Source organism: Sander vitreus, chromosome 7, assembly GCF_031162955.1.
Source record: "Sander vitreus isolate 19-12246 chromosome 7, sanVit1, whole genome shotgun sequence".
In the NCBI taxonomy this organism is placed as follows: Eukaryota; Metazoa; Chordata; class Actinopteri; order Perciformes; family Percidae; genus Sander; species Sander vitreus.
In genome coordinates this window covers 5,065,676-5,093,478 of record NC_135861.1, presented here as the reverse complement: position 1 = coordinate 5,093,478, position 27,803 = coordinate 5,065,676, and the positions used below count along the sequence as shown (strand labels likewise).

The window sequence follows — 27,803 nt, the reverse complement described above, 5'->3', positions numbered from 1 at the left end:
ACTCTTGCCGGAGTTTTTATAAAGAATCGTTTTCAGAGGCGAATTCTCCGTTTGCGTGTAAACGAAGGGCACAAACGAAGGTCTGTTTTTCAAAATAACCATGTACGTGTAAACGGGGTATCAACTGCCAAACAAATACATCACCCCCTTCAGAAGCTCCGCCCCCCAGAATCACAGACAGATAACTACTGGCCGGCACATTCAAATGCTGTCTCCCCCCCTCCCGCCTACCATCAACATCTGATGTTGCCGATTAGCTGGAATAGTGTTTTATGTCTCGTGCACTGCTTTCTGTTTGTTTTCCAGATAACACTGGATTTTTTTTTTGGACCGTGAGGAGATATTCACTGAATTTGACAAAAAGTGTATTGGATTAACATCACTTACTATACCTTTAAAGGACTTGGATCAGGTCAGACATGAGAGAAGATAGAACAACTTTTCCTGTAAAGTGGTGTATATTTTTGTGATGTCTTTGTGTCTGATTCTAATAAGCCTTCAAACTGATCTTGCCGGTTTATATCTCTCTTACATATATTACTATTAAGAGTCTGAATCATGGGTGCCTGGATAGCTCAGTTGGTGGAGCGGGCGCCCATGGGTGGAGGTTAGCTCCTCGACGCAGCGGGCCCGGGGTTCGACTCCCACCTGCGGCCCTTTGCTGCATGTCATTCCCCCCTCTCTCTCTCCCCCCTTTCATGTCTTCAGCTGTCCAATCAAAATAAAGGCCGAGCTACATTGAATCATAGTACTGTGCTCACCGGCAGTGCAGAGTCACCGGGGGAGTGTCCAGTAGCGTCTTCTGCCTCGTATTTGTAGTAGTCCAGCGGCGCACAGAAATACCCAGGCTGAACCTCTGAACACTGTCGACCAATCAGATGCCTCCTGCAGTCACACTGGCCGCTCTCCATCATGCACCTTAAGTAACAGACAGAGGCCCATTTAAATTTAAAAAAGACCTGCAAAGTACAACAAATCTCTTTCTCAAAAACATTTTGAAAATCTATACCTGTTGTTGAAGGCTCCACCGAAGTCACAGTCGCATGGTCTGCAGCCGGCCAAGTCGTTACTGAGCCCCCAGTATTCAGGCTACAGGGATGGAAAAGAAATCTCAAAACCAGGATGTACGGTGACAAGTCGAGTGTGTAGGTTTTACACTTGGCACTGTGTCTAGGCTCTGTTGGCCTTGTACAGCTTACTCAGTTGTTACTATGTAATATACTCTTTTTAGTCTGGCTATCACCAGACCAAGCTCAATCTTTTAAGATTGTCTGGGGAGTCTGCTCTGTATTTTCTACTGCACAAGAGGCGTGATCAACGGGCATTGTTCAAATGACTCTGTACGCAATTGGATAGTCCTTCAACCAATCAGACCAACGATCCGGGTGACGTACTTTGCGACAGCGGCATCAACTGGTTGCTGCGCTTCGGTGGCCGCCATGTTGAATGTAAACAAAAAGCTGCTGGCCGTCGCTTCTCTATTGTCATCGTGTTAAACCCGCAAATAGCGCGCCAGGTGGATAAGCCAGTTCGTGATCGCTCCCCGCAGATTCGTAACGGAAGAGGATAGAAAAATGTACAGGAAAACCTCCACTTCTGAGTCATCACTTTGACAGTGTGACAAGGTAAACAGTTCAGGTCAACTGTCTGGTGACACAATTGCTTTCAGTTGTGCAAGACGTTAGAAAATGTTAAAACATTACTTTTTGCTCTATGTGCAACTGCTCTGTGGGGGAAATGTTGAGTCTCTGTAAATTATAGAGTGTGGTGTAGACTGACTCTATCTGTAAAGTGTCCTGAGATAACTTTGGTCATGATTTCACACTATAAATAAAAAAATGAATTGAATTGTAAAAAATACACACCTGGCAGTGCACCAGCCAAACAGCCTAACTCTCTTTTCTCAGTTTTATTTCTTCTTTAAATATGCTTCAACAAGGACAATTATGAATGCTAATTAACAGCCATGAGTATGATCTTTTGATCTAAAAACCCAAAATTAGCAACAGATTTTATGCGAAGAACAGTTGTTACTAACCAGACACTGGTTGCAGTAGCGACCAGTGACATGTCTTTTGCAGGAGCAGTCCCCACTGATCTGGTCGCAAGGAGCTCCCATCATGATGATGCCACGAGGGTCACAGTTGCAAGCTGACGGAGACACACACACACACACACACACACACACACACACACACACACACACACACACACACACAAAGAATAAGATTGTGGCTGATGTGCTATTTACAGATCTTAAATGCAGATTATGTGGTTTTGTATTCAAAAACAACATAAATCCATTTTCATCCCTGTTCAAACACAAAGTGTTTTCAGTGGCAGACAAACACACACACATACGTACGCTGACAGCCCAGCGGGTCGTTCTGGCTGAGTCCGTAATAACTTTCCTTGCAGTCGTCGCAGCGCGTGCCTTTGACGTTGGCTTTGCAGCGACACTGTCCTGAGATCATGCCCATGTCCAGGTCGGTGTGACTGTCACACACTCCTCCCTCCGTTGATCCGACTGGGTCACAGTCACAGGCTGGAGGTGGGGGGGGAATGAGAGGCAAAAACAAAATGGCATAAATGGGAAACTTCAACGGACAGAGAAGAGAGCAATGAGGACATTATTTTGAGAAGCTTTTAGGTTCATGATGCACATAAGATCTGCAAACTGACACTTCAAAATGGTCGTTATAAAACCCTTGACATACATTGTGTTAATTATTGTAACCGTATTGTGCCGTTATGTAACTATTTGTAATACTTTGATTGAAATGCAGTCTCGAGGATTTCATTCAGGCTGATCATCAATAGGCTAAAGGACACAAAATGAGAATATCCTCGAGTAGAGGTGTGACGCGAGATTAAAACGTGACGGGATTTCTCAAGGTAAAAAGTGTCTCGCGATATCACTACACAAGTGCAGAGGAGCAGCCAGCAGGAGATAAGCGCATCTGTCTTGAGTGTTTTATGGTAATTTATTTGTTCTTCAGAAAGTAATCACTGTGAAACAATACTGAAATGAGCTTCATTTCTCTGTCTACTGTACAATGACAAATTCAAGTAGCCTATAAAAACTACTGGTCTCAACTACTGCCAGAAAACGCTGGGTTACTTGAAGAGACTCTCTCTACCGTTCATATGGAATGAATAACGGTGTAACTGTTAGTTATACAGGAGAGTCATTTGAGTTTGTGGCAAAACCTTTTAGTGTTCGTTTTTGATTTTGTGACTTTCAGTTGAATAAAGGACCAGAGCTGAAGATCTTTGCCGAAACCCGACGGTTCGGTCTTAATTTCTATCATTTTACACTGGCCCGGGCCGGGCTCGGGGTTGCGTGGTGAATGAGCGGTCCGGTGATGCGTTTTGATTAGGGCGATAATGGATGCTGAGGAGGTGAAACGGAGGCTGGCTTCTGGAGGACTTATTTTATTTCTTTGTTCCAACTTCCAAGTGGCCTATAGCCTATGTTAGTCATGAATAAATGCTGTTAAATTTTTTTATAAATGACTCATTCTTGACATAAGGCAAAAGAGCTGTGTGCGTGGGCATATTTGAATAATGTCGGGCTATAAACGGGTTCAGGCTTTTAAGAAGCTGTCAATCAAAATGTACTGCTCAGGCCGAATTCTGTCGGACTCAGGCCTTGTCGGGCCTAACTTTTAAGGCCCAATTACAGCTCTATAAAGGACAATTTTTCAGTCTTATTTCTTCATTAAAGTTTTTTTTTAAATAATGTTAAAATCTTGTCTCATCTCGTGAACCCAATCTCTATCATTGAGGCAAGCACAGGAAACAAATGAAATTGTTACAACCCAATGGCTGGAAGATTTCCTTTCAAATGTTTCAGTGAAAATAAGATTTTTTTACTCAATACTGAATTTACAGTGAATATCCACATAATGGCTGGAAACAATTTGTTCAAAAGAATAAATGACTCACCTATGCAGACCTGTGGGTCCCTGACATCCCTAATAGGGTCTTGGTAGTAGAAAGGTTTGCACATCTCACAGTTGCGTCCCATGGTGTTGTGCTGACAGTCGTCACACACTCCTCCGCTGATGTTGCCCGTGGCCAAATACACCGCCATGTCGAAGTGACAATGGCTTGAGTGGCCATTACAGTTGCACTCTAGAGACACAAGCAAGAAATTAAACAAATAAAGACTAATTAGACGCACACAAACATTACCTAGATAGACTATAAGAGGTAACCACAAAGTCCCCAGTAGCAGTTACAAAGTTACCGATCACATCAGCTCCTGTCATCCTACTTAACACTTTAAAAGTAGCAGACAGTTTAATGAACCAAGGAGAGACTGCAGGATGGCTTTTCTGAAGGAAACATTTACAGTAGGGCTGCAACTAACGATTATTTTCATTGCTAATGTGTTGATTTTTTTTCTCGATTATTCGATAAGTTGTTTGGTCTATAAAATGTCGGAAAATGGTGAAAAATGTTGTTTCCAAGACCAAAGATGATGTCCTCAAATGTCTTGTTTTCTTCACAACTCAAATATATTCAGTTTACTGTCACAGAGGAGTCAATAAACTAGAAATATTCACATTTAAGAAGCTGAAATCAAAGATCTTTTACTTTTTTTCATAAGAACATTCTCTCAAACCAATTAATTGATGATCACAATAGCTGGCGATTACAGTAATTTAATAGTTGACAACTAATAGATTAATTGAACCTTTGCAGCTGTAATTTACAGTACCCCTTAGATTAAAATACAGCAGTACATGAGCAGTATATCGATATCTGGAAGATTACTACTATTACTACTTCAAATCCTTAATATTTATTATATTTATTTATGGCATCTTAAATATACTTTCAAGATAAAGGAAAGACTGAAACTCCTTTCAGTGTGTTTATGATGAGCACAGAGGTATTTTAGAAAGAAAAAAAACAGTGTGTGTGTGTGTGTGTGTGTGTGTGTGTGTGTGTGTGTGTGTGTGTGTGTGTGTGTGTGTGTGTGTGTCTTCCCACCTCTGCAGGTATGTGGGTTCTCTGCCTCCGCTGGTCTCCATGGCAGGTCATTGTGGAAATGTCGGCAGCGCTCGCAGTTCAGGCCCTCTGTATTATGTTTGCATACACAGCGACCGTGGATCTGACCAATCACAATACAGCAAAAATGTTAATGTAGGCATTGTCAATAATAATGGCATGATAACGTGTCCTGAACAAATGAGGCAAGCTGATGTTTCTATTATTTTCGCACAGATTCTGCTCTTTTTGTCAACATACTTCTGTTTGGTCCCAGGGCTAGAGCTCTAATCTGGCCTTAAAAGTTAGGCCCGACAAGGCCCGAGCCCGACAAGTACATTTTGATTGACAGCTTTTTAAAAGCCCGAAACCGTTTACAGCCCGACATTATTCAAATGTGCGCACGCACACAGCTCTTTTGCCTTTTGTCAAAAATGAGTAATTTATTAAAAAAATTACTTAATTTATTCATGACTAACATAGGCTATAGGCCACTTGGAAGTTGGAACAAAGAAATAAAATAAGTCCTCCAGAGACCAGCCTCTGTTTCACCTCCTCAGCATCCATTTTCGTGCTAATCGAAACGCATCACCTGACCGCTCATTTACCGCGCAACCCGGAGCGCAACCCGGAGTGCAAGCCTGAGCCCGGCCCGAGCCCGTGTAAAATGATAGAAATTAAGACAGAACCCGACCGAACGTCGGGTTCGAGCAAAGATCTTCAGCTCTACCCAGGGTACATAGTCCACTCGCTCACCATGCCGTTCTCCCGGGCGTCCACCCCTGGCACTGGGGCGCACTCTGAGGCGTGTCCGTAACAGAAGCAGCTCCCTCTGACCACCAGCTCATAGAGGGCGTAGTAATATTTCTGCAGGACATCGAAGCGTCGGTCCAGCAGGTCGTCTCCCAGAGTGTTCAGCTTGGTGAAGTTGATACGCAGGTTGGTAATACGCAGAAGTTCTGTAAAGGAGAAAAACTGATTGATTAGGTGTGATTTGTGAAATTAACCCATTTCATGACAAAACTGAAATGTCCTTAGTATGCAAACATTTTTTGAAATTACTGGCGTTAAAAAAAATATGTCATAACTCAAAAAAGTAATATAGCCTATTTTCTTTAAAAGCAATATCCCAAAAAAATGTATCATAAAAAAACACTATGCTGTGCTGCTAAAAACAGTGTCAGTGATAAATATTCAGAGATAAAAGTCTCCACTGACCTTGAATGTCCAAGCTGTATGGGTCTTTCACATGAATGGCGGGATCCAAAACCTTATAAATGACCTGGATACAGAACAGAATTTTTCAGCTCAAGAAAGAAAGAAATCCCATTAGATTCTGGGATTGAAGACGATCATAGCCAGCTAAAACAACAGATGGTAGCCAAAAGCAGACACGCCGCGTGAAATAAACACATTTGCAAAGATCTGAGCTGCAAAGAAATAAGTTATTTAAGCTTCAGTTAATAAATAATGTGTGCAAGTCAGAGTCACGTTCCCAGAGTTAAATGGCACCTCTCTTTTATGAAAATCTGTTATAGATACATATTTATTACACTTCTGTTGCTTTGTGGTGAATTCACCTATTGTGTGTACTGGCAAGGAACCAATGGGCTTGGTGCCACAGACAGCGTCAGGAAGCCAGACAGTATCAGATATGGACTAATACATTGTTGGCTCTGGGCTTTTTATGGGTTTTGTTTTTTTAACAACAACAAACATTTTGAATATGACCAGCCTTATGTTTTGATTCTGAACTAGACACTGTCTCCTCCCTGTCTGACATGTCTGTGCCAGCACCTCCTCTACTTCTTACCTCTCCATTAGTGGAGGGTTCGATGTCGGAGTAGCGCTCCTCGCAGATGATGTCATTGATGTGGTGCAGGCCGTTGGCGGGGATGCCAGGAAAGGTCTTGGTACAGTTTGAGGCAAAGTAGCGGTAGGGGCGCCAAGTGCGGCCGAAATCAGCCGAACGCTCGATGAACATGGCTGCAGGTCGGAAAGTCTAAGGGGCAAAAGAGAGAAATGTATTTTGGTATTATGTGGTGATTTTTCTTTATGAAACAGCACAAGCACAATTGAAGTTGGGCTTGTATCTGTGTACATTTGTGATCAGATGACAGCACATTGTCAGACGGATTATCTGGAACATTTTGTTTCATGTTTGCTTTACTAACAGTAAGATGATGGATTCAAGCCTGATGGAATGCAGCCATCCATTTTATGTATGGGGTGTGCAAAACAAACAGACTTAGTCCAGTATGCACCCTGACAGGCTTAAGCACATACAGTACAGTCACCTTTTCAAACAGAGGTCCACACACACACGCACGCACGCACGCACGCACGCACGCACGCACGCACGCACGCACACACACACACACACACACACACACACACAGGAACCAACATAGATGCAAATAAGTGTTCGTACCTTAAACTTCATGATGAGATGTGTGAAGTGGAATTCAGCCTCCAGGTTCAGTCTGATGCTGACACTCTCCTGTCCTGTAGAGGAAACAACTGTCACTCAGTGTCATAACAACACAATCGATGTAAATGTCTTGTCTCCTTAAGTCACTGTCTGCTTGACTGAGTGACTGTAGAAGACCTCTAGCATCCTTCTTTGCATTTTTGTCTCTCCAAAATTACCTATGAGCTCATAGATTTACGCCCATGTCACTACATCTCAACAGCATTCTCCAGTATTTTTGTTACATGCCTCTAAAATGTATACATTCATTACCATCAGGATTTAATTCTCAACAACACAACAATAACAAAAGTATTCCTTGCACTCATGGACTCTCCTACATGTACAGAGGCATTCAGCACAATGAACACGCTGAGCATGTTCTTTTGTACTGTTATAGAGTAAATACACACACACACACACACACACACACACACACACACACACACACACACACACACACACACACACACACCATTGACAGACTGCCACCAGGTGTTGTCTCCGTTGCTGTCCATGAGGTAGATCACGTTTTCGATGCGGTGGCTGTTTCTGTGGTGGTACGGGTCAAAGTGATGCTGGGAGTCGCAGTCAAAGCACTTGTCTGACCCCTGTCGAGGCAGAAAACACATATTTACTCCTGAAGAAAGTCACTGGCATGGAAAGTTTTAGGTATGATGACGAAGAAATAGATCAAACATTTGACTTACAATGAAAATAATTAGCAGGTATGCAGATTTTATTTATATATATATTTGTTAGCATTTTTGATTGAACCCAAAAAAAATCAACCAGCTGTGTAATAAACCACCTGTGGATGTTGTACTACATGGAAACAGTTAAACCCACTTGCTGTAATTCCTTACAAACACCTATAATGCATGTGCAGGTTGCGTCTTGTGCATGATGTACAGTAAGCCAAGCCCCTGTGATAGAGCTGTTTCCTCAGATTAGGGCTTTTATCTGTCAGGCTGTAATAATGTAGGTAATGTGTCCCTGTGTGTCAACACCAGTGTGAATGGGACAAAAGCCGGAGGGGACTGGATTGTGTCTCCACTGGGTCAAAAGATTAAAATGGAAGAATTGTTTCGAAAGAGAGATGCAAGGAGTAAAATAAGGGGAGAGGGAGAGGAAGAAAGACAGTAAAGAGATGGAGGCAAGTGTGATGATACGGATAAAGGGCACAAAATAAGACTTAGGGAGTTTTCACACCGACAGCCTTTAGTTCGGTTGACTCGAACTAGAGTTTGTTTGCCCCGCTGGTGCGGTTCGTTTGGGCAGGTGAGAACGTGGCAATCGAACTCGGGTGCGCACCAAAAGCAGACCAAACAAGCGTACCGAGACCTGCTTGAAGAGGTGGTCTCGGTACGCTTTAATTCGAACTCTGGAGCAGTTCGTTTGTGGTGAGAACGTGATCCGTACTCGAACCGCACCAACTATATGTATATGTATAAGTCTGAGCTAATGTCTCCTGTAGTCAGGTGTGTTTAGCAATCTGCGATGCAGCAGAGCAGCAAACTGTAGCAGCTTGCAGTGTTTCTATCACAGAAACAGACTGCAGTCAAGCTTGCCGTCCGTCATTCGTATCTCCGTGGTCAAACCAGCTGCCGCTAAAATTGGAGACAGACACCGGTAGAGCAGAGAGAAGTCTCGGTGACCAGAGCAGAGGGAAGTCTCGGTGACCAGAGCAGAGAGAAGTCTTGGTGACCAGAGCAGAGGGAAGTCTCGGTGACCAGAGCAGAGGGAAGTCTCGGTGACCAGAGCAGAGAGAAGTCTTGGTGACCAGAGCAGAGGGAAGTCTCGGTGACCAGAGCAGACGTAGTAACGTCTCTTGCGAAACAATGTCTGATCATTTTAATGAAATGAGCTGGTTTGACCACTAGACCAGAACACAAGACCTTCTTCCTCTATTTACTTCCCAGACATATCCGACCAATAAGAGGGCTGGACGTTCTTGCCTGATTTGTAATGACGCATTTTAGTATGCTTGGATTTTTCCAGGTGTGAAACCAAACAAACCAAACCGACCGAGGGCAAATCGCTCCAAGTTTACTAACTCACCAACTGATTCGGACCAAAGCAAACGAACTACAGGTGTGAAAACGCCCTTAAAGTCTAGCCGCTCTGTGAGGTTCTAAATCAGAAATCAGAAATGGTTTATTGTAGTAGTAGGTTTGAACATACAAGACTCTGACCTGAAGCAGTGATCAATCAAACAATCTAGACTCTTGAACAGGATCTCAGTTGACTACAGTAATTTGTAAAAAAAGAAGAAAAAAAAAAGAAAAAGCAATACAGAGTCAGCAGCCGATATACACAAATATCCAAACCTCATAACTGCAACTGCAGCATCAATGACTAGATAAAGATTATGTCTGGAAGTATTTAGACAACAACAAATTTGAGAGAGCAGACTCTGAAACAAGCACCGGCACTATCGGGATTGAACTCAAATCTAAGTAGCACTCAGAATATGTTTTGTGCTCTCCCTAATCTTTTGTCGCCAATACATTTCCATAAATATGAGATGCAAAAAGACACTGAAGAGGCAGAAGGCAGCAGAAGGGGACCAAGAGCTCCAAGGCAGAGGGCATGGGAAAGACACAAGAATGTGCGGACCAAGGCCAAGACCAAGAGCTTGAATCTCAAGGGGTGTAATAGAAAAGTTAGAAAGGGTGGTTAGAGAAAGGAAGGTGCAGGTGAGAGAAGCGGGTATACAGTGGAGTGGGGTCTCAAACTGCACAACAGGGGTGAAGGACAAAGAAGGGGGCCGGCAGAGGGTGAGGGAGATGCTGAGAGAGGGTGAAAGGTGGTGCATTTAAGAGGGCGCCATAAAGAGGGGAGCAGGGAGGGGGAAGGAGAGCTAAACAGACAGATGAGGGTACATTGGCACACTAGAGAAACAGTGGATTCCAGGGCAGCATTTCTTAATTAGGTTGTTGTCTAGGTGATTAAGCAGCTAACAACAACATGGCTGGTAAAGAGGCTGAGAATTATGTGGATGTGCATCACCGCGGGTGCACACACGCCCACTTGTAGATATTTAAGTGAATGTGTGTGTTTTTTTACATGCATGCTTGCCTTTCTCACCTACCCTCCCTAATCCCAGCATAAATCTGCCCAAACCCTAATCTCAGAGCCCCACTGCTGAAAAGGACATTCCTCTCTACACAGTAGCCCTTCCAGCCTATCGCAATGTGCCACCATTAGAGAGGCGTTCTGTAAAGGCACTGTGTATTCCTGTAGCTTTACAGTGTTCACAGGAATTAAGGTCCAAGAGCAAGATTTCTGGTATTTCTATAAGAATGGATCTCATAAAATACAAACAAAATACTTGACAACAAGCATTTCACTTCATTTATTTATTGTTCAGAAAGTTTAAGGTTGGATGTACACACAGTACGAGTAAAATCAGTTTGATTCGTATTCATTTCTCTTTCAAGGACACAAGTAGTTTTCAATTCAGTAGGCGCTTGGTGTAAACTTGTGTGGCTTTAAGACCCTCCCTCCTCTGAGCTCTTATTTATCTCCCATTAGTCAAGCCTGGTCAGCTCAACTATAAGGCTTTCTGCTCCAACAATACACTGATGTAAGTCTGATGTTGATTTGAAAACACTTATTTGTCACACTACAATGGTGGCTTTAAAAAAAAAAGTACACCCCACCTCCTTCCTTCAGTTTCCTTTCCATCTCAGTTACAACTCTAAAACTGATATTTCCTGCTGTTAACACATTATATCACTTCTCATTTTGCTGCCATTCTTTTTGCTGTTTTCTCTGCCACTTCCTCCGCATCCTCCCTTCTTTTTCATCATTTGCCATTTGCCAGTTTTCCCATCTCCTTCTTCACTTTTGTTGTTCCTTCTCTTGCCATGGTCGCTTGTCTTAAGTTACAGTTTTAGTTTCTCCCTCCCAGGTGGGTCTAACAACCAAACCAGGGCCCTTTTAAAGGTCTTTAACACAATTGGCTTCTCTTGGGAAACAAATGTACATAAGAACTATGCAATCCGATTTCACAAGAAACAAAACAAACAACCTACATCAAACACAAATGATTGATGAACTTCTGGGCATTTAAATGGTTGGTGTCGGCGTCTAAAGTAGCTTCCGACAGGTCAGCAACGGTCCGCACCTGGATTTATGTAAGGACAGGTTGACACCATATCCTGGCCCATACTAGTAGAGGGCCTCTTACCAATCAGACAATGTCAATCATGTTCACCTTAAAGTTGACACTGTTGGATATTCCTGCCCTGAGGCAATGGAGGTGCAGGCACATACATGCAGATGCACGAAATGCATGTAGTGTAGAGAGGGTGTGAATATCAACATGATGGGGAACATTTCAGGAGCCGTGTCATGTAAGGGCAGAAAGAAACATAAGAGCTGCATACTGTGGAGGTGAAGTTGAAGTGTTTTCTGTTGCAAAACAACATACTCAGTTAACCATGCACTTAAATTACGTAATAAAATATTAAAGCATAATTTGTGCTTGAACCCCAACTTCAAAAGAAAGAGGGTCAATCAAATAGAAGTTGTGTTACTGTTAATGGTCCGGAAGAAATGAATAGTGAAAATAGAACAGAAGGTTTTAAATAGTCAGAAAGAATTAGCACAAAAAAAAAGATCCTGCACACTGTCTAACTTGCAAAAAATAAGACAATCTTCAGGCAAAACATTTTTTTTTGCCTGAAGATGGTCTAGTACCGACACGTTGCCTATTATTCAAGTTATATATTTTTTGCAAGACAGTGTGCGGGAGTTTTCTTTGCTACTTTTGACCTGCTTTTCCCCCTCCGATGCACCTGTCACATGTTGTAGATGTGTGAAGTTTTTCTCTGTACTGAAATAGTCAGAATTGCATCGGGCCATTTTGCATGAACTTTGATTATGAACTTATGAAAGATTGGTATATAATCGGAAAAGGCCAAGATGAATGTAAACTTCTGTTTTGAAGAAAAAAGAACAGGCTATTGATAAAAATCTGAAAAGCCATTTTGCATGTAATTTTAGGATGGTCTCTACCTACTGATTGTCATTTTCCCATTGAATAGGCAAAACTAACACATGTTTAACATTAGTCAGTTTTATCCTGCACTAGTCTCGAAATGCCAGAGCATACCAGCGCTGACATGGTCTGGCTACACTGCCTATCTATTCTGGGATAGGGGGAAAAATGCTCTGGTTTGTTTGTTTGTATTTTACCAGAAGTCTGAATATCCAACTTTAAACACTTTTTTAACGTTTTCACGTTTCATGTTTTTAAACCTAAAGCTTAGAAGTCATTCTGCTTTGTGTGTGTCTTTACAAAAATGAAAACATCCTGAAGGCAAGAGATTAAAGTTCCTAACACACACAGAAAAGCATAATCAAGTTTTCAAAATCTAAATCTAAATTTCAACTGTCCAAACTAGTTGTGGGGTTGTGGTGCGTCACCGGCCTGCGTGTGTGTGTGTGTGTGTGTGTGTGTGTGTGTGTGTGTGTGTGTGTGTGTGTGTGTCTAAGGTGTGGCTGACATGTGAGTCTAGTCTACACCTGGGCATGATATTGAAAGGCTGGGTAGCGTCAGGGGGCCTTGCTTATGGAAACCGGACTACAAACAAACAGACAGATGAACAAATGAAGATGGAAGAGTGGAAACTGAAGGATGAAGATGGATGAGTGCATGGAAGAGAGAACAAACAAACCATCGTATGGACCATTGTAAAGGGGGTGTGCAAGATGGAACAGGCAGGTGGGTTGAGTTTAATCATAGCAGTGACTGAGAATGCCAAATGTGGAAAATATATGTAAATCACAGCACATGATGTGATACCGGGTGCACATGAAGGAAAAGATGAATGTGCATGATTAACCTGTCATTAGCAGGAAGGTATGAATAGAAAACCCTTTATCAACCAACATAACCAGTTACCCCTTTATATTTCACATTCACGTTGTGTTTGTGTGTATCCTGACCTGCAGATGGCTGACGATGCAGTAGGGTTGTGGCCCGTTCAGGCCGCAAGTAGACGTGGAGGATAGGTTGACAGCCCGTCCAATCAGAAGGTTTCCTGTCGCAGGGTAGCAGCTGCCATCTGTGCAACCATGAGGGCTTGATGGGAGCTCCTGTCCAAACACACTGAGAACTGCAAGTGGAGGGGTGCAGGGTAGAAACAAAGGAGAGAATAATTATTTCACTCATTGTGGTACCAAAGTAAGGATTAATAGCTTAAATCTGTAAGAAGAAGTTGAAGTAGTGAGAATAGTTGGAAAAGTGGGAATTGTTTTAATTAGTATGTCTTTAAAAGTTTAATAATAGCCATACTGTATGAAAGTTGTAGGTGTTATAACAGTGGCACAGCAGTGGCAAGCGAACAACATATTACTGTCTGTAGTTGCAATTTGACTGTCTGGGGAAAATGCTGCGTCATGCTTACTAATCAGTGGCCATGTTTGTAAACACAGAGGAGATCGCTTTGATCTCTGATGTTTGTAATCAACTAACAACCTATCACCTGTGTCAGACTGCTGCCATTAAAGACAGTTACACACCAACCAGACGGCCGACCGTCGGCAGAAAAGGCAGTTGGACTGATCAGTCAAAAAAGTGCCTCGGAACACACCAAAGCGACGAGACGTAATACGTCTCCATAACAGCAGGCGGCGCTAATCTGTATTGTTGCCCAACTGATTGGACGAACGCGTCACATGAATCTGGCTGCTGCTTCTGGATTTTGGATTTTTCGAACGGCCATTACTGGCGACTCATTCAGATTACGATCTCATATTGTACTAAAATAGTTCACCGAAACGTGTTTCTGAAAACATTTTAAGCGAGAAATAGGCCATGCAGTTGCTGAATCTGTCTACATTTCAGATCGACAAAGGTCAGTTTAAAAGATTTTCGTCAGATTTTGAGAGGCTTAGTCACGCTCATCCTGCTTGCCATTTCCGGGTGAGTCCCGACTGCCCTGTCTCCAACTGAGCATGTCAGGTCGGCGAAAATGAAGGCCGACAGCTCCTCCAACGGAAGACGGCACGGAACACACCGAACAGACTCGAGTCACTGACCTCGCCAGACTGTCCAACCGCTGATTATCGGCCCGGTGTGTAACTGCTTTAAGGGACACTGAGAGCGACCTGTGAAAGAAAGGCTCAGACAGCCTAAACTATAGGTGGCATAAGTGAAATGACCTCATCTTCAGCGCTGCAAGTCCTTTGGGAATGTATCGATATAAAATTTATGTGGAAATAACGTGGGCATATCAGGAATTCAAAAAAGTGGTTCACTGTGCCTTTGCATGGAAATGTCAAGGATGTTTAACATTGGCAGCGAATGTATAAGTCCTATTGCAAAATGTGTAAGTCCTATTGCATAAATGAGCACACTGGCTGAAAGTAGACAAGCATACCTACGTTTTGATGTATACATGTTGTTTGACAAGGAAAGATTGTGGGCATGAGAGCAAGTTATAGAGAAGGGACTAAGATGACTTTTTTAAGGCTCCGTGCTCTAGCGATGACATCACCCACTGTAAGTCACGCAATACACACCCATTATAAACTTCCTGAAAGGAACACTAAACTTAAACTTAATTTTCACTGTTAAAGTGAAAACTGTTAAAGATATCAAAGTGCTGAGATAGAGCCTAAAAGCTGAAGTTTTTGTGAATGGTTTAAAGTTTGATTGGTGTCGGTAGGTGAAAGTATGAAGTAGGAGTAGCATTTTGAAGTAGAAGAGGATTTGAAGCCTGCTCTCATTGACTTTAATTGTGAATTTTTTTAAAGCTTAATATTTTAAAAAGTATACAGTAAATAGCAGGACAAGTGTGAAAGAAGTCCCATCATGATCTTAAAGAGCTGAACATTTTGATATTTGAATGTTTTTTGTAGCTGAACATATGCAGAAGTTAGAGGCGACCAAAGCAAGTTGAAGAATAAATAATCGAATAACAATACTGTGAATGCTGCTGAATCATCACTCACACAATTTATAATAATACGCTAGGTGCTCGATAACTTGATTTGTTTCAAACACAATTTGACTTGATTCGAGGAGTTCAGACTTCGTAAGAATACAAAGTAAAGTAAAAGAAAATGGAGCTGGATGAGGGTATGCATCGTAACGTTCGAAGAATTAAGTGCATGCTTTAAGGCCCCAGGGCACCTGTGTTTCCATTTATTCTTTTGGCTAGTTAGACCTCGGCTCAGGTTGAAGTTGGATGAAGTTGGATTATATGTTTGAGGTCATTTGTAGGGTTGCTATTACATCTTTTGTCCAGAAAAACTATGCTTTCATTGTGATAAACCTAAGAGGCCTTCTTCGTCACCCTTAGCATGCTTTATATTGAGAGGCTTTGCTCTGGGCGTCTGGAGGTCAAGATAAGATAAAGACCTTGTAGGTGTTCCTGAATCCCAAGGTAAATAGTCTGGACCCAGGGTTATACAACATTGTTTTGGCTCCTCCATGGTGGCGTGATTATATGTAATTCTGTATGATGCTGGATACATTGTATAAGGCTGAGCAAATGTAAACTTTTTTGGTATATATAGGTCAGGTACGGTGCTACTCCGAGGTTAGGGGTGCTATAGCCACGTCACTAATCTGCTTAGCCCCAAGTAAGCCCCTTTAAGCATTTCAATAAAGAAATATGTAAACGTTTATAACCAGCCTTTCTGTTCCCAATCGGATCCCCTGGCTGCGTGCTCGTGCTGTGTGTGTTGACAGGCAAAGGGTAAAAGAACATCTGGTTGTGGCTGCACTGGGGATATTAATCCGTTCATTTCTGACGTTGTGATCGACATTTCATCCGTAACAATATAACCATTGCACAGCAGGATGCATGTATATTGTCGGCCAACAAGTTATTTTAGTTTGCAATAGAAATATTATCACTAAGTTTGTGATAATAGCCTGTTCGTTTTGCAAAGTTAACAGCCAAAAGGCTGAATGCATTGCACTTCTTGTTGTGGCTGCACTTTGGATATTATTCATTTCCACTCTGACGTTGTGATTATTTGTCATTGCCTTGTGATCTTTTGTATTATGTTTATAGTTATTTTGTTTAATATTCTTTGACCAAATTCAATAAGAAACAACATGTATAAAAAAATGTGTTGTATGCCATATTTGCTTTTATTGAAAAAACAAGAACTTCCTTATAAAGTAAGTCTGAAGACATGAAAACGACAATTTGGCGCCGGCCACGACCTCTATCCATGTACACATGCTGTACTAAGAACCTTTCTGATCAGATTTGTATTGTAATAAGCATACATATTCAAGATTCAAGATTAAATACTGGTCATGCAGCCATGCAACTAAGTTGCTAGGAATTTGGTGCAGTGTGCTCATTACACACACACAAAAATATATAAATTATATAACATTCATAGCATGACAGTCCATACCCGTTAAAAAGACATGTAGACACATATAGACCACATCATCCACCATTGAGCATGGGCCTAAAAAGTCCGTCAGTCCAGTATCAGTCAAGCTCTAAGTTCTGCAAGTGCACATGTTTGTCTCTTAAATTAATAAAAGTAGAAAATTGAAAGTGTATAATCAGCATTTCCTTAAAAAACAAATAGTCATGTGTGGTGAACCCCTAATTTTACACAACACTGCAGAAACAAGAGGAAGCATATGAGGTACTGTTTGCACCATGACATCTCTATATGTTCCCTCAGCATCTGCAGTATAAACCAAAATCGTAGTCTTCCTCATACACCACGGCATGTCTGGCTACACAGAAGCATGGTGGATTATAAATAGTAAGATCATCGTGTTAACACCGCCTGACATCCCAGAAAGTAATTGCCTTAATGAACTAAGAAGAAGCATATGAACTATAATGCCCCAAAACGTTCTTGTCCTGTTCCCTCCAACTCTCTCCCTCACCCATGTAAACACTCTCTCTGCATCACTGACTCTGAATAACAGGCCTCATCAGGGATATGTGAGGGAGAGGCAGCAAGGGTAAGGGGGGCAGAGAAAGACAATGAGATAAATTATGGTGACACAAAAATGAAAGATGGACAGAAAAACTATGTGGATGGACCAATTTAATACAAAAAAAATTAAGAGGCTCAGAACAGGGTTCAGCAGTCATTCAGTCAGGATATCTACATCAAGCTTTAACCATTTATTGACACAGACTGTCCCGAAATTACAAAGCAACCACCAGGGCCTGTTTGAATGAACATGAAACCATACTGAGAGAAATCTTCTACACTTATACAGTGCACAGCATAAATGAGTACACCCATGCTAAATTTGACTAAAAAGAGGAATAAAAAATCATCTTTTGGAAATTGAACTTAATGCCTTAATTTAAAAAAATGAGGAAAAATCCAACCTTTAAGGACACCAATTTTCTCTGTGAATGAATAATGTATCGTAAATAAATAAATGTTCTTCCTTAAAATACAGGGAGCATAAGTAAGTACACCCCTATGTTAAATTCCCATAGAGCCAGACAGATTTTTATTTTTAAAGGTCAGTTATTTCATGGATCCAGGATACTATGCATCCTGATAAAGTTCCCTTGGCCTTTGGAATTAAAATAGCCCCACATCATCACATACCCTTCACCATACCTAGAGATTGGCATGTTTTTATGTCGGTTAGCCTAATAGCTGGTTTGATTTGCATTGAGAGATGATTTTATGGAAAGTACCCCATGCCAATCTCTAGGTATGGTGAAGGGGATGTGATGATGTGGGGCTATTTTAATTCCAAAGGCTAAGGGAACTTTATCAGGATGCATAGTATCCTGGATCCATGAAATAACTGGCCTTTCAAAATAAAAATCTGCCTAGCTCTATGGGAATTTAACATAGGGGTGTACTCATTTATGCCCATTGTATTTTAAGGAAAAACATTTATTTATTTACAATACATTATTCATTCACAAAGAAAATTGGTGTCCTTAAAGGTTGGATTTTTCCTCATTTTTTTATTAAGGCATTAAGATCAATTTCCAAAAGATTATTTTTTAATTCCTCTTTTTAGTCAAATTTAGCATGGGTGTACTCATTTATGCTGAGCACTCTATACTATAGATCCAGCTGCAAGAGAAGACTGTGGAGACTAAAATATGTTGGGAAACAGGCAGTGATGCAGCAATATATGCTGGAGGAAATTTGCAAAAAATGTCTTTCCAGATGGACCGCCTAGTTTAGACAGTGTATGGAACATGTGACAATAAAACTTCTGTGCCTTCCTCAACAAACTCAAGGCTCCATATTAGCGTGATAGGGGATGAGAGATGATGGGAGAGATATCAGAGGGTCGTTCATCCTGTTTATTTACAGAAAACAACAGAGCAGCAACAGGTTGAGGCATGATGGGAAAGGCACGGTAATTGTGAGTTGGAATCATAAGAATCCTTTGCATAAAAAAAACTGCATATCTTCATTAGACATTCGACTCTAATGCTGGGGAGCTCCTAAACACTCATTTATGTACCACTTTGTGGTATGACTGTCATATTTGTAGTGTTAGGAGAATATAATTGTGTGACTGTAATGACTGCCTTTCTAAAGGACACATAGATGATTTCATTCATGATTTCACAAATTTAAATACTAAAGGATTTGGAATTTGTCGATTGCTCACCTGCCTTACTGTAAAAGGACAATAACAAGTGGTACAAAAAAGAACTTTGTCACAAAAGAATCAGATAACAGGATGCAAGAAACCTTTCAGGCCCATTTACACTTGTCATTTAAAGTGTCTTGTATCCAGATAAAATCCAGATGAGGCAAGGGTAGTTTCAATCTTATGGGTGATAACAAAGTCTGTTTGAGGTCAGGCAGTGCATTGGCAGCTTTGGACTCCTCCTATATACAAGGAGTGGTGGATCCTTAAAGTGGCAAGATCGCACTAAGAGCTGTCAGTATTTCAGAATGCTGTTTTTGATGATATGAGCCCGTAGAGTGTAGGCCATGGTTCTAGTGAGTATCATTTTGTCTTTTAAACACTGGTTTTAGAGAGAGACAGTTGGTAAACCTCCTCAACACAAAAAGGGGAATAGCCCCTGGTCAAAAAATGTCTTGTCCATGAGATCCGCAGTGTAGCGACAAAGTCTATGGAATTGGCTCTTGGTCAAACCATATTTTAGAGCAGAAGAAATGTATTACAGTCTTTGGTATAGTGCAGTGATGAGGCTACCATTCTACAGAGTTCGCCATATATCCAAGAATGACGCCTTTTCATATTAAACAAGTAAAATGTAGATCACGAAATAGATGTTTTTGTGATTTCACAAAACTGCGCTATGAACCAAAAACTTGTGTGTACTGTAAAAGTGCCTGCTTGTGCTACAAGTAAATACTGAACATGATTTAATGTAAAACATCTTTGTAATACATGCTTGAAAAGACTACAGCTCCTCTAGTTCTTCTGTACACACACACACACACACACACACACACACACACACACACACACACACACACACACTGTCTATGTGTGTATAAATGTCTTGGCTCTAGTTCAAGTAAAAGATTTAACAGAGGCTGATTTTCCAGTTAAAGGACAATTCCGGCACAAAATGAACCTAGGGGTTAGTAACATATGTGTAGCGAGTCGAACGCTCTCTGGGATCTGTTTTCATGCTAATCGAATGTGTCTGTAGCTTGAAACAAGCTACCGCAAACCGGGGGTTAGCTGCTAACGCTAGCTTTCGGGGCACAGGGTAAATCACTATTTCTACACCACTAACAAGGCTCAAAATATCACCACACTTAAACGGTAGCATAATGAGGGTCCCTACATGCAAACCGAAGCATTGAGAACATTGTAAGTGTACAGACAGTTTATTACAAAGATAGATTATAAAGACAGTAGCGTTAATGTTTACATGCGGCCGCCATCTTGGATAACAGTCAAGACCAGTAGAAACACGAACGCTGTGTTTGAGCTAGGGCTGGGCGATATGGGGAAAATCAAATATTATATTTTTGACCAAATACCTCAATATCGAAGATTATTGGTGCTTTCACAAAATATTTACACAATGAGATTTTTGATAAATAATCATCAGTATTGTGGATATTAGAGGTGTTGAAATTAATCAAATAATCGATGCACCGGGATGCAGACATGGACGATGGTGCATCGATGCAGTGGCCCACCATAATCGATTATAACGCAATGACGTCGCTCGTTAATTTTTTCAGCCGCGGCATAAACATTCAAATGAAAAATAACATTCTCTAACCCGTTTCACACACACACACACACACACACACACACACACACAGACGGAGACCGGCAGACACACAAACAAACAAACACAGACACACACACGCAAAACGACTGAGCGGAGACACGGGAGAGTGGAGAGGATCGCAAATCGAGAAGAGGAAAGAAAACACTGAGAAACATCGAGAGACACTAGTTAGCTTGGAGAAGATCTAAGTGGAATAACGAAGCTGAAGAGGTGTAGCTACACTACAGCAGTCTAACAGCAGTGGTTTAGAACAAACGTTGTGCTAGTGTGCCTGGCTAAAGTTGGAGCTAACGGACTAGCTAAAGTTGGAGCTAACGGCGGAGAGTTGCTGGTTCGGAGGACGTTGATTTTGGACTGGCGAGGACGACCGCGTGTTTCCCTGCTGAAGAGGACTTTGCCGTAGCTGGTGACTGGTTTTCGTTTTCGTGTTTGAGCTGTGTTTCTTGGACTAACAGCTAACTGTAAGTTGAATTTCTGTGTGTTTGCTTCACTGAAGATAACGTCCTGCTGGCTGCTGCACGTCCACATGAGCCCGCAACTTTTTTCTTTTTTTTCCTCTCGGCGTGTGTGGGTGTGTGTGGGTGGGTAGGTGTGTGGTAACACAGTGGTTTAGTAGGGTTTGAGTAAGTTTTACATTGAAACTGCTGTAAGGAGGAATAATTTTGTGTAGCTGGAGTGTTAGAAGTGGAAACTGATAGAGAAACGGGTAAAGGGGTAGTTGTGTGTAATATCATTTGAAGAAATATTTCAGTTAGCATATTTGAAGGGTGTGATTTGTGTTGTGTTTTTTTTTGTTATTCAATCTAACGGCTAAATATTATTTGTACATTTAAGTTATTGTTCAGTAAACAGTACCTTTTTTGTTAAAGAGTTGTCTGGGATCAGTTATTCCAATATAGCACAATAGATTTGCTGGCTAAAAGTAGGGTGGTATATGACTAATAGGTAAACCTTCGTGGTAGCTACCTTAAAGAAATGAACCCAAACACTTCATCATTCCAGTCTGAAGTTACGTATTGCAGCTTGGGCATTGCACTTGACAATGCAAGGTTGTCAAGTCAAATATCCTGTATGGCTTTAATAGAAAAATGTATTTTGAAGCATCGTGATGCATCGAGATATCGAATCGAATCACTGACCTGATAATCGTAATCGAATCGAATCGGGAGATCAGTGAAGATTCACACCTCTAGTGGATAGGCAAATAATAGAACAGCTAGAACAGTCTGGTAAGTTCAGAAAATGACATCCCTTTACTGTAATGCCGCCTTTAAAACCAGGAAAAGACTTATGCCATATTACGATATCCAAAATCTAAGACAATATCTAGTCTCATATCACGATATCAATATAATATCGATATATTGCCCAGCTCTAGTTTGAGCTATGTTACTGGTTACTGGTTGCACGCCGTTCGTTCTGTCTGTACACTTACAAAGTTCTCAATGCTTTGGTTTGCATGTAGGGACCCTCATTATGCTACCGTTTAAGTGTGGTGATATTTTGAGCCTTGTTAGTGGTGTAGAAATAGTGATTTACCCTGTGCCCCGAAAGCTAGCGTTAGCAGCTAACTCCCGGTTTGCGGTAGCTTGTTTCAAGCTACAGACACATTCGATTAGCATGAAAACAGATCCCAGAGAGCGTTCAACTCGCTACACATATGTTATTAACCCCTAGGTTCATTTTGCGGCGGAATTGTCCTTTAAGGGGGTTTTGGCATCTGGTAAGGATGCCCCTTGGGTACCTCCCTAAGGAGGTGTTCCAGGCACTAGGTTGAGGGATTATATCTCCACCCTGGCCTGGGAACGCATTGGGATCCCCCAGTCGGAGCTGGTTAATGTGGCTCCGGAAAGGGAAGTTTGGGGTCCCCTGTTGGAGCTGCTGCCCCCGCGACCCGACCCCGGATAAGCGGACAAAGATGCATGGATGGATGGATGATTTTCTGATTTCCTGTGAGCAGGAAATCAGAAACGCCTGGCTGACACTGTTCGCAATTCTACTGATAAAACCTGCCAGAAAGTACACCACACAATCAGCCTGTAATGTCTACACACACACACACACACACATACACACACACACACACACACACACACACACACACACACACACACACTGTAAAGGCAGGTGTGCACATGCAGAATTGCACATAAATGGGTGAGAAGATAGAGCTGTGGACTGTAAAGATCAAACACACCCTAACCAAACATAAAACTCAAGGCAGTGCTGCAATACTGAAACTCGAGAATGTAATGTACAGATACATGTCTGTGCATGAAAGAGAATGAAATTAAAGAAAATGGCATGTCATATTAAGGTAAAGTGTAGAATGCATTTCCTTAATAAACACATTTTAGGTGAAGTAGAAAAACTAAAAATGTGTGTCATTCTTAAAGCTGAAAATAATACCCAGTGGTCCCACCCCTCTACTCAAACAACCACTTCAAGAATTCAGAACCATAGAAACTGACCTCACTTTACAGGTATGACATTGCACAATGAGTTTACTCACTGGTCAAAGAACCTGCCACACTGAACAAAAACCAGGTTTGAACTTCATCTGTTTTAAATAGCAATCGCAAACTCAGTTTTTGGAGACCAGGAAGGTGCAAAATCAGCCAATTTGTAAAGAAAGCTTTTATTTCAGGCTGTTCTCATTCACTTTTCGTACTTATACAGCTCCAAACATAATGCACTATTTAATTTGTATATAAACTATGTAATCGTGAGCCAGGACGTGCAGGGCCGCCTGTAAGGATGAAGTCAGGTGACGTTGTATACACAGTATTCAGTAGTCAGAATTTCTGGTGGATGAATGGGTCAAAATTAACACCCAAATTTTACCCAGGAGGCCGCTGTTTGTGTCCCGTGTAAAAGCAAAAGTAACTTATGTAATTGACTAACGCTATGCCCAAAAGTTACATAGCTTAACTGAGTAGCTCAAACATACTTATTTCAACCCAAACCACGATCTTAATCCTAAACTTAACCAAGTAGTTTTGTTGCCTTAAGAGGTTCTGCACTGCAGGGACTTGAGCAGGCACACTTATTGCTCATGTTGCTGGACATTTGTAGGATAACGCACAAAAAATAGTGCAGAACTTTTTCTAACGCCGTTCGGTGTTTCACTATGGGAATCACCCCGGCGTGACCAACTAAGGAAGCTCCAATGACACCACGTCTGTCCGTGACAGACAGGTCAAACTGTGCTAGGGTCACGCCCCCTCATATAATCACAGTCGACCAGCTCCTTATAAATTATTCTCGCTTTCTTCCCATGAAGAAACTATACTAAGCTCCCTCAGCGCTTCTGGGCTAGCTTGGTTGGTTATCTGCTTACAGTTCACAGACGGACCGTTAAGGACTACGTCGCCGAACGCAGTTCCCGACCCAGTCTGGATTCGCTGAGTAAGTACTTCGCAAGAAGTTTTACCTTGTGTTACACAGTGGAAGCAGTGTCCGCGTCAAAGCGAACTGTCTTTTTTCTTTGGCTAGACGATAGTTGTTTATCGGTTGCTTAGCTGTATAACTCCTTTACCCTCTGGCTAACGCGTTACGGCGAGCCTCCCTGGGTTTGGTTAGCATTTGGTTGTTAGCCGAACCAGGTACCCGGAGTGAGCTAGCTAACTGTTATGACGAGCTAACTCTTACGGTACACGGGTAACATTAGCTCAGGCTGAACCCTGTGTGCTAATCTTGCCGACAGGCTAACGTGTTACGGCGCGCCTGCTAAGGTTGTGTATTTACACTGATTTTCTTCCTTTCCAGCACCATGTCCTCAGCAGCGGCCACCACCAAAGGGCCGGAGTCGAAGGCTGGTGAGGCTGCATTCCGCCTGTGCCCCGTGGCAGGGACCCTCACCCGATGTGCATAGCCTGCATGGGCATTAAACACGTTCAGGCAGCGCTGGCTGACTCTCAGTCGTGCGCTCACTGCGCGTCAATGCCGGAAAAGATTCTGGAAAGGCGGCTGAGAGTGGCCGTGGCCAACAGTCATGACCCATGTCTGTCGGGAACCACCCCAAAAGCCACAAGCAGTACCCATCAGCCGCGAGCTACACCTAGCTGGGTCGGACATGCCTCCACTTTTCAAGGACCTCCTCGAAGTGGAAATGGCGAGGACGCAGAGGGCGATGCCATCTCTGATATCCTCGACATGGATGGGATGGAGGACGAGGAGGATGACTCCACATTCCCCATTCCACAGTCAAGGCCTCCTAGTGCAACCGACGCTGCTCCCCCGGTGGACGGCAGTTTGTACGAGGTCTGTAAGCGGGCGGCGGCCAAATTGGGAATACAATGGCCGGCAGCCCAGAACCCCGAGGGGGCAGAGAGACCTATACGACAGCAAGAGGCTCCCACTGGCCCAGCCGCCTGCGAAACAGCTTCTGCCGGCAGTGCCTGCCTGTATGAAGGAAATGAGCCGGTACTGGTCCAGCCCATTTAAGAGTAGGCTCCCAACCAAGGGCTGCTCTAAACTGGAGATCCACGGGATGGAGGCACTGGGGCTGACCGAACCCCCAGTGGTGGAGCCTTCAGTGGCTCATCACCTCCACCCAAACCGTCACTCTCTCTCAGCCTCCCACAGCATCCCTCTGCCTAACAAAACGGAGCGCCTCACCGCCTCCATGTTTCAGAGGATGTACAGATATGCAGCGCAGTCGGTGTGCTCTCTAAATGCAATGACACTGCTGGCTGTGTACCAGGCTGAAATCCTCGAGGAGATGGGCCGTCAGCTAGACTCAGGGGTTCCTAACCCGGTCCTCTGGGACGAAATCTGTGTGGTGAATGACCTGGTGCTGCACTCCTCACGGGGCACTGTGCAGGGCTGCGGCAGGTTATGGACGCAACATACGACCCCACCAAAGGTCTGTTTGGCTCAGCTCTAGAGAAGATGAGAGAGGCCAGCACCCTCAGCAAACAGGAGGGCGAAGCCTTTGACTTCTGCCTACCCCGGAAACACACACCCCGCCCCCAGCAGGGACAGAGAGGTAGCTTTGCCGCAGTAGCAGCAAAGGCAAAGCAAGGGGCTGCAAGGCCACAGAGACAAGCCGCTGGTCAACAGACTAGCCAGCAGTCTCGGTCAGACAATCCCAAGCCGTGGGGAAAACACTCCTTTGCGGCTGCAGCAGCAAAGAGCCGCCACTCCCACCCCGGAGAGGGGAAGAAGAAGCGGTCAGCCTAACCCCCCCAGCTTCTCCCTCCACCCCTCCTACAAAGAGGAGGAAGGTTGGAGAGGTAGAGCAGAGCCCCGAGGTTTGTGGTTCAGGGGCCCTGGTGTTTCACAGTTCTCCAGGGGGATCCCTCTCAGTTTCTCTCCCTCCTCATCCACGAGGAGAAGAGTCAGGGGCAGAAAGTATTCCAGTGTCACCAAGCATATTCACCATGTTCACAGTGTCACCAAGCACCATGTTCAAAGAGGCAACAAATAAAGCCTGCATTCTCGCAACCAGGCGCAGAGCCAAGGGCGAAATGCTACCCACAAACAAAATAAAAATAAAACCCAAAATAAACCTGAACCATCAGGTCCCTGCAGGGGGAGCTCACACTCCTCCCAGGGCAGACCGCTCCCTCCGACCCGGGAGGTGACGTCACTGCAGCACGTCTCCAGGGGTCCCCTCTCTGCTCAAGCGGACCGGTGACGTACATGCGCACTTCACCCGTGGGTTTGTCAGGGTTACAGGCTACAGTTTGCTATGAAACTACCCAGATTCAACGGTGTGTTAGTTTCAGTGCCGATAGGGGATGCAGCACAAGTCCTAGAGGACGAAATAACATCCCTATTAAACAAACGAGCTATCAGAGCTGTGCCGAGCGAGGAAACGCATCAGGGGTTTTACTCCTGCTATTTCCTCATTCCCAAGAAAAGGAGCTCATCACTTCGCCCGATTTTAGATCTCCGTGTGTTAAACAGACATCTACGAAAATACACGTTCAGGATGTTTAACACACAAAGTGCTCTGTTGTTTGTGACGATAGATCTTTCAGATGCATACTTCCACATCGCCATTTATCCCGCACACAGAGAATTTCTAAGGGTTGCGTATCGGGGCAGAACCTACCTGTTCACCAGGTGTGTGGAAGCAGCGCTGTCACCGTTAAGGAACAGCGGTATCAGAATATTTTCGTACATAGACGACTATCTGGTCTGCTCCCACTCACGGGAACAGGCAGTCAGGGATTCCACTACGGTGTTGACTCATCTAAGGGATTTGGGGTTCACTGGGCGAAAAGCCGAGTAGAACCCACGCAATGTACGGAATATTTGGGTCTCAAAATAAACTCCCTCTCCTACCGCGTCACGCTATCGGAGGGGAGATTAGCGTCTCTGGGTCAATGTCTCTCCCTTTTCCGGCTGAGCAAAGCCGTGCCGTTCAGACTGTGCCTGCGCCTGCTCGGCCTGATGGCGTCAGTAGTGTCTGTGGTACATTTGGTGCTGTTAATGATGAGGGATTTTCAGCGTTGGGTTGCAGCATTACACCTGTGCCCACGCCGTCATCTCAACAGAAGGGTGAAAATAACTCTGACGTGCGTAGCAGCCCTCCGCTCATGGAGAGACACGGCAGCGCTCGCATCGGGCGTCCCGCTAGGGGCGGTGTCATCCAGAGTAACCATGACAACGGACGCGTCCCTGTCAGGATGGGGAGCGACACTGTTCGGGAGAACTGTGAATGGCACATGGAGCCGAAGGTTAGCCCAGGCTCACATAAATGTCTTGGAGCTTATGGCGGAGTTTCTGGGTCTGAAACATTTTCTGCACTTTCTCCAAGGTCGTCATGTTTTGGTGAAAACAGACAACTCCACAGTGGTTGTGTACATCAACCGCCAGGGTGGCACTCGCTCACTGCAGTTGCACAAGTTGGCTCGCACAGTGCTTTTGTGGAGCAGTGGGAGACTGCTGTCTCTTCAAGCAACACACATGCCAGGCGTTCTAAACAGGGTTGCAGATCTTCTGTCACGGGGAAACCCTCTGTACGGGGAGTGGACTCTCCACCCACAGGTGGTAGAACAGATCTGGCAGAGATACGGTCAGGCAGCCGTAGATCTCTTCGTCTCGCAGGAAAACACACAGTGTCCAATGTTCTTCTCTCTGGCAGACGTAAATGCACCGCT

At 43.4% G+C, this 27,803-nt stretch overlaps 1 protein-coding gene across 2 annotated transcripts in view; it reads right to left on the bottom strand.

Moving 5' to 3' along the window:
• Positions 1–27,803, bottom strand: part of lamb2l (laminin, beta 2-like) — a 68,429-nt gene that overhangs the window by 19,211 nt on the left and 21,415 nt on the right. For both annotated transcript variants that reach the window (XM_078254297.1, XM_078254299.1), the window contains exons 3-14: positions 13,427–13,596; positions 7,944–8,079; positions 7,430–7,503; positions 6,812–7,000; positions 6,217–6,280; positions 5,755–5,957; positions 5,002–5,122; positions 3,949–4,137; positions 2,366–2,545; positions 2,039–2,151; positions 1,010–1,089; positions 762–918 (exon numbers count right to left, since the gene is read on the bottom strand). In XM_078254297.1, coding sequence (XP_078110423.1) covers positions 762–918; positions 1,010–1,089; positions 2,039–2,151; positions 2,366–2,545; positions 3,949–4,137; positions 5,002–5,122; positions 5,755–5,957; positions 6,217–6,280; positions 6,812–7,000; positions 7,430–7,503; positions 7,944–8,079; positions 13,427–13,596 — 1,676 coding nt within the window. The remainder of the gene's footprint in view (positions 1–761; positions 919–1,009; positions 1,090–2,038; positions 2,152–2,365; positions 2,546–3,948; positions 4,138–5,001; positions 5,123–5,754; positions 5,958–6,216; positions 6,281–6,811; positions 7,001–7,429; positions 7,504–7,943; positions 8,080–13,426; positions 13,597–27,803) is intronic.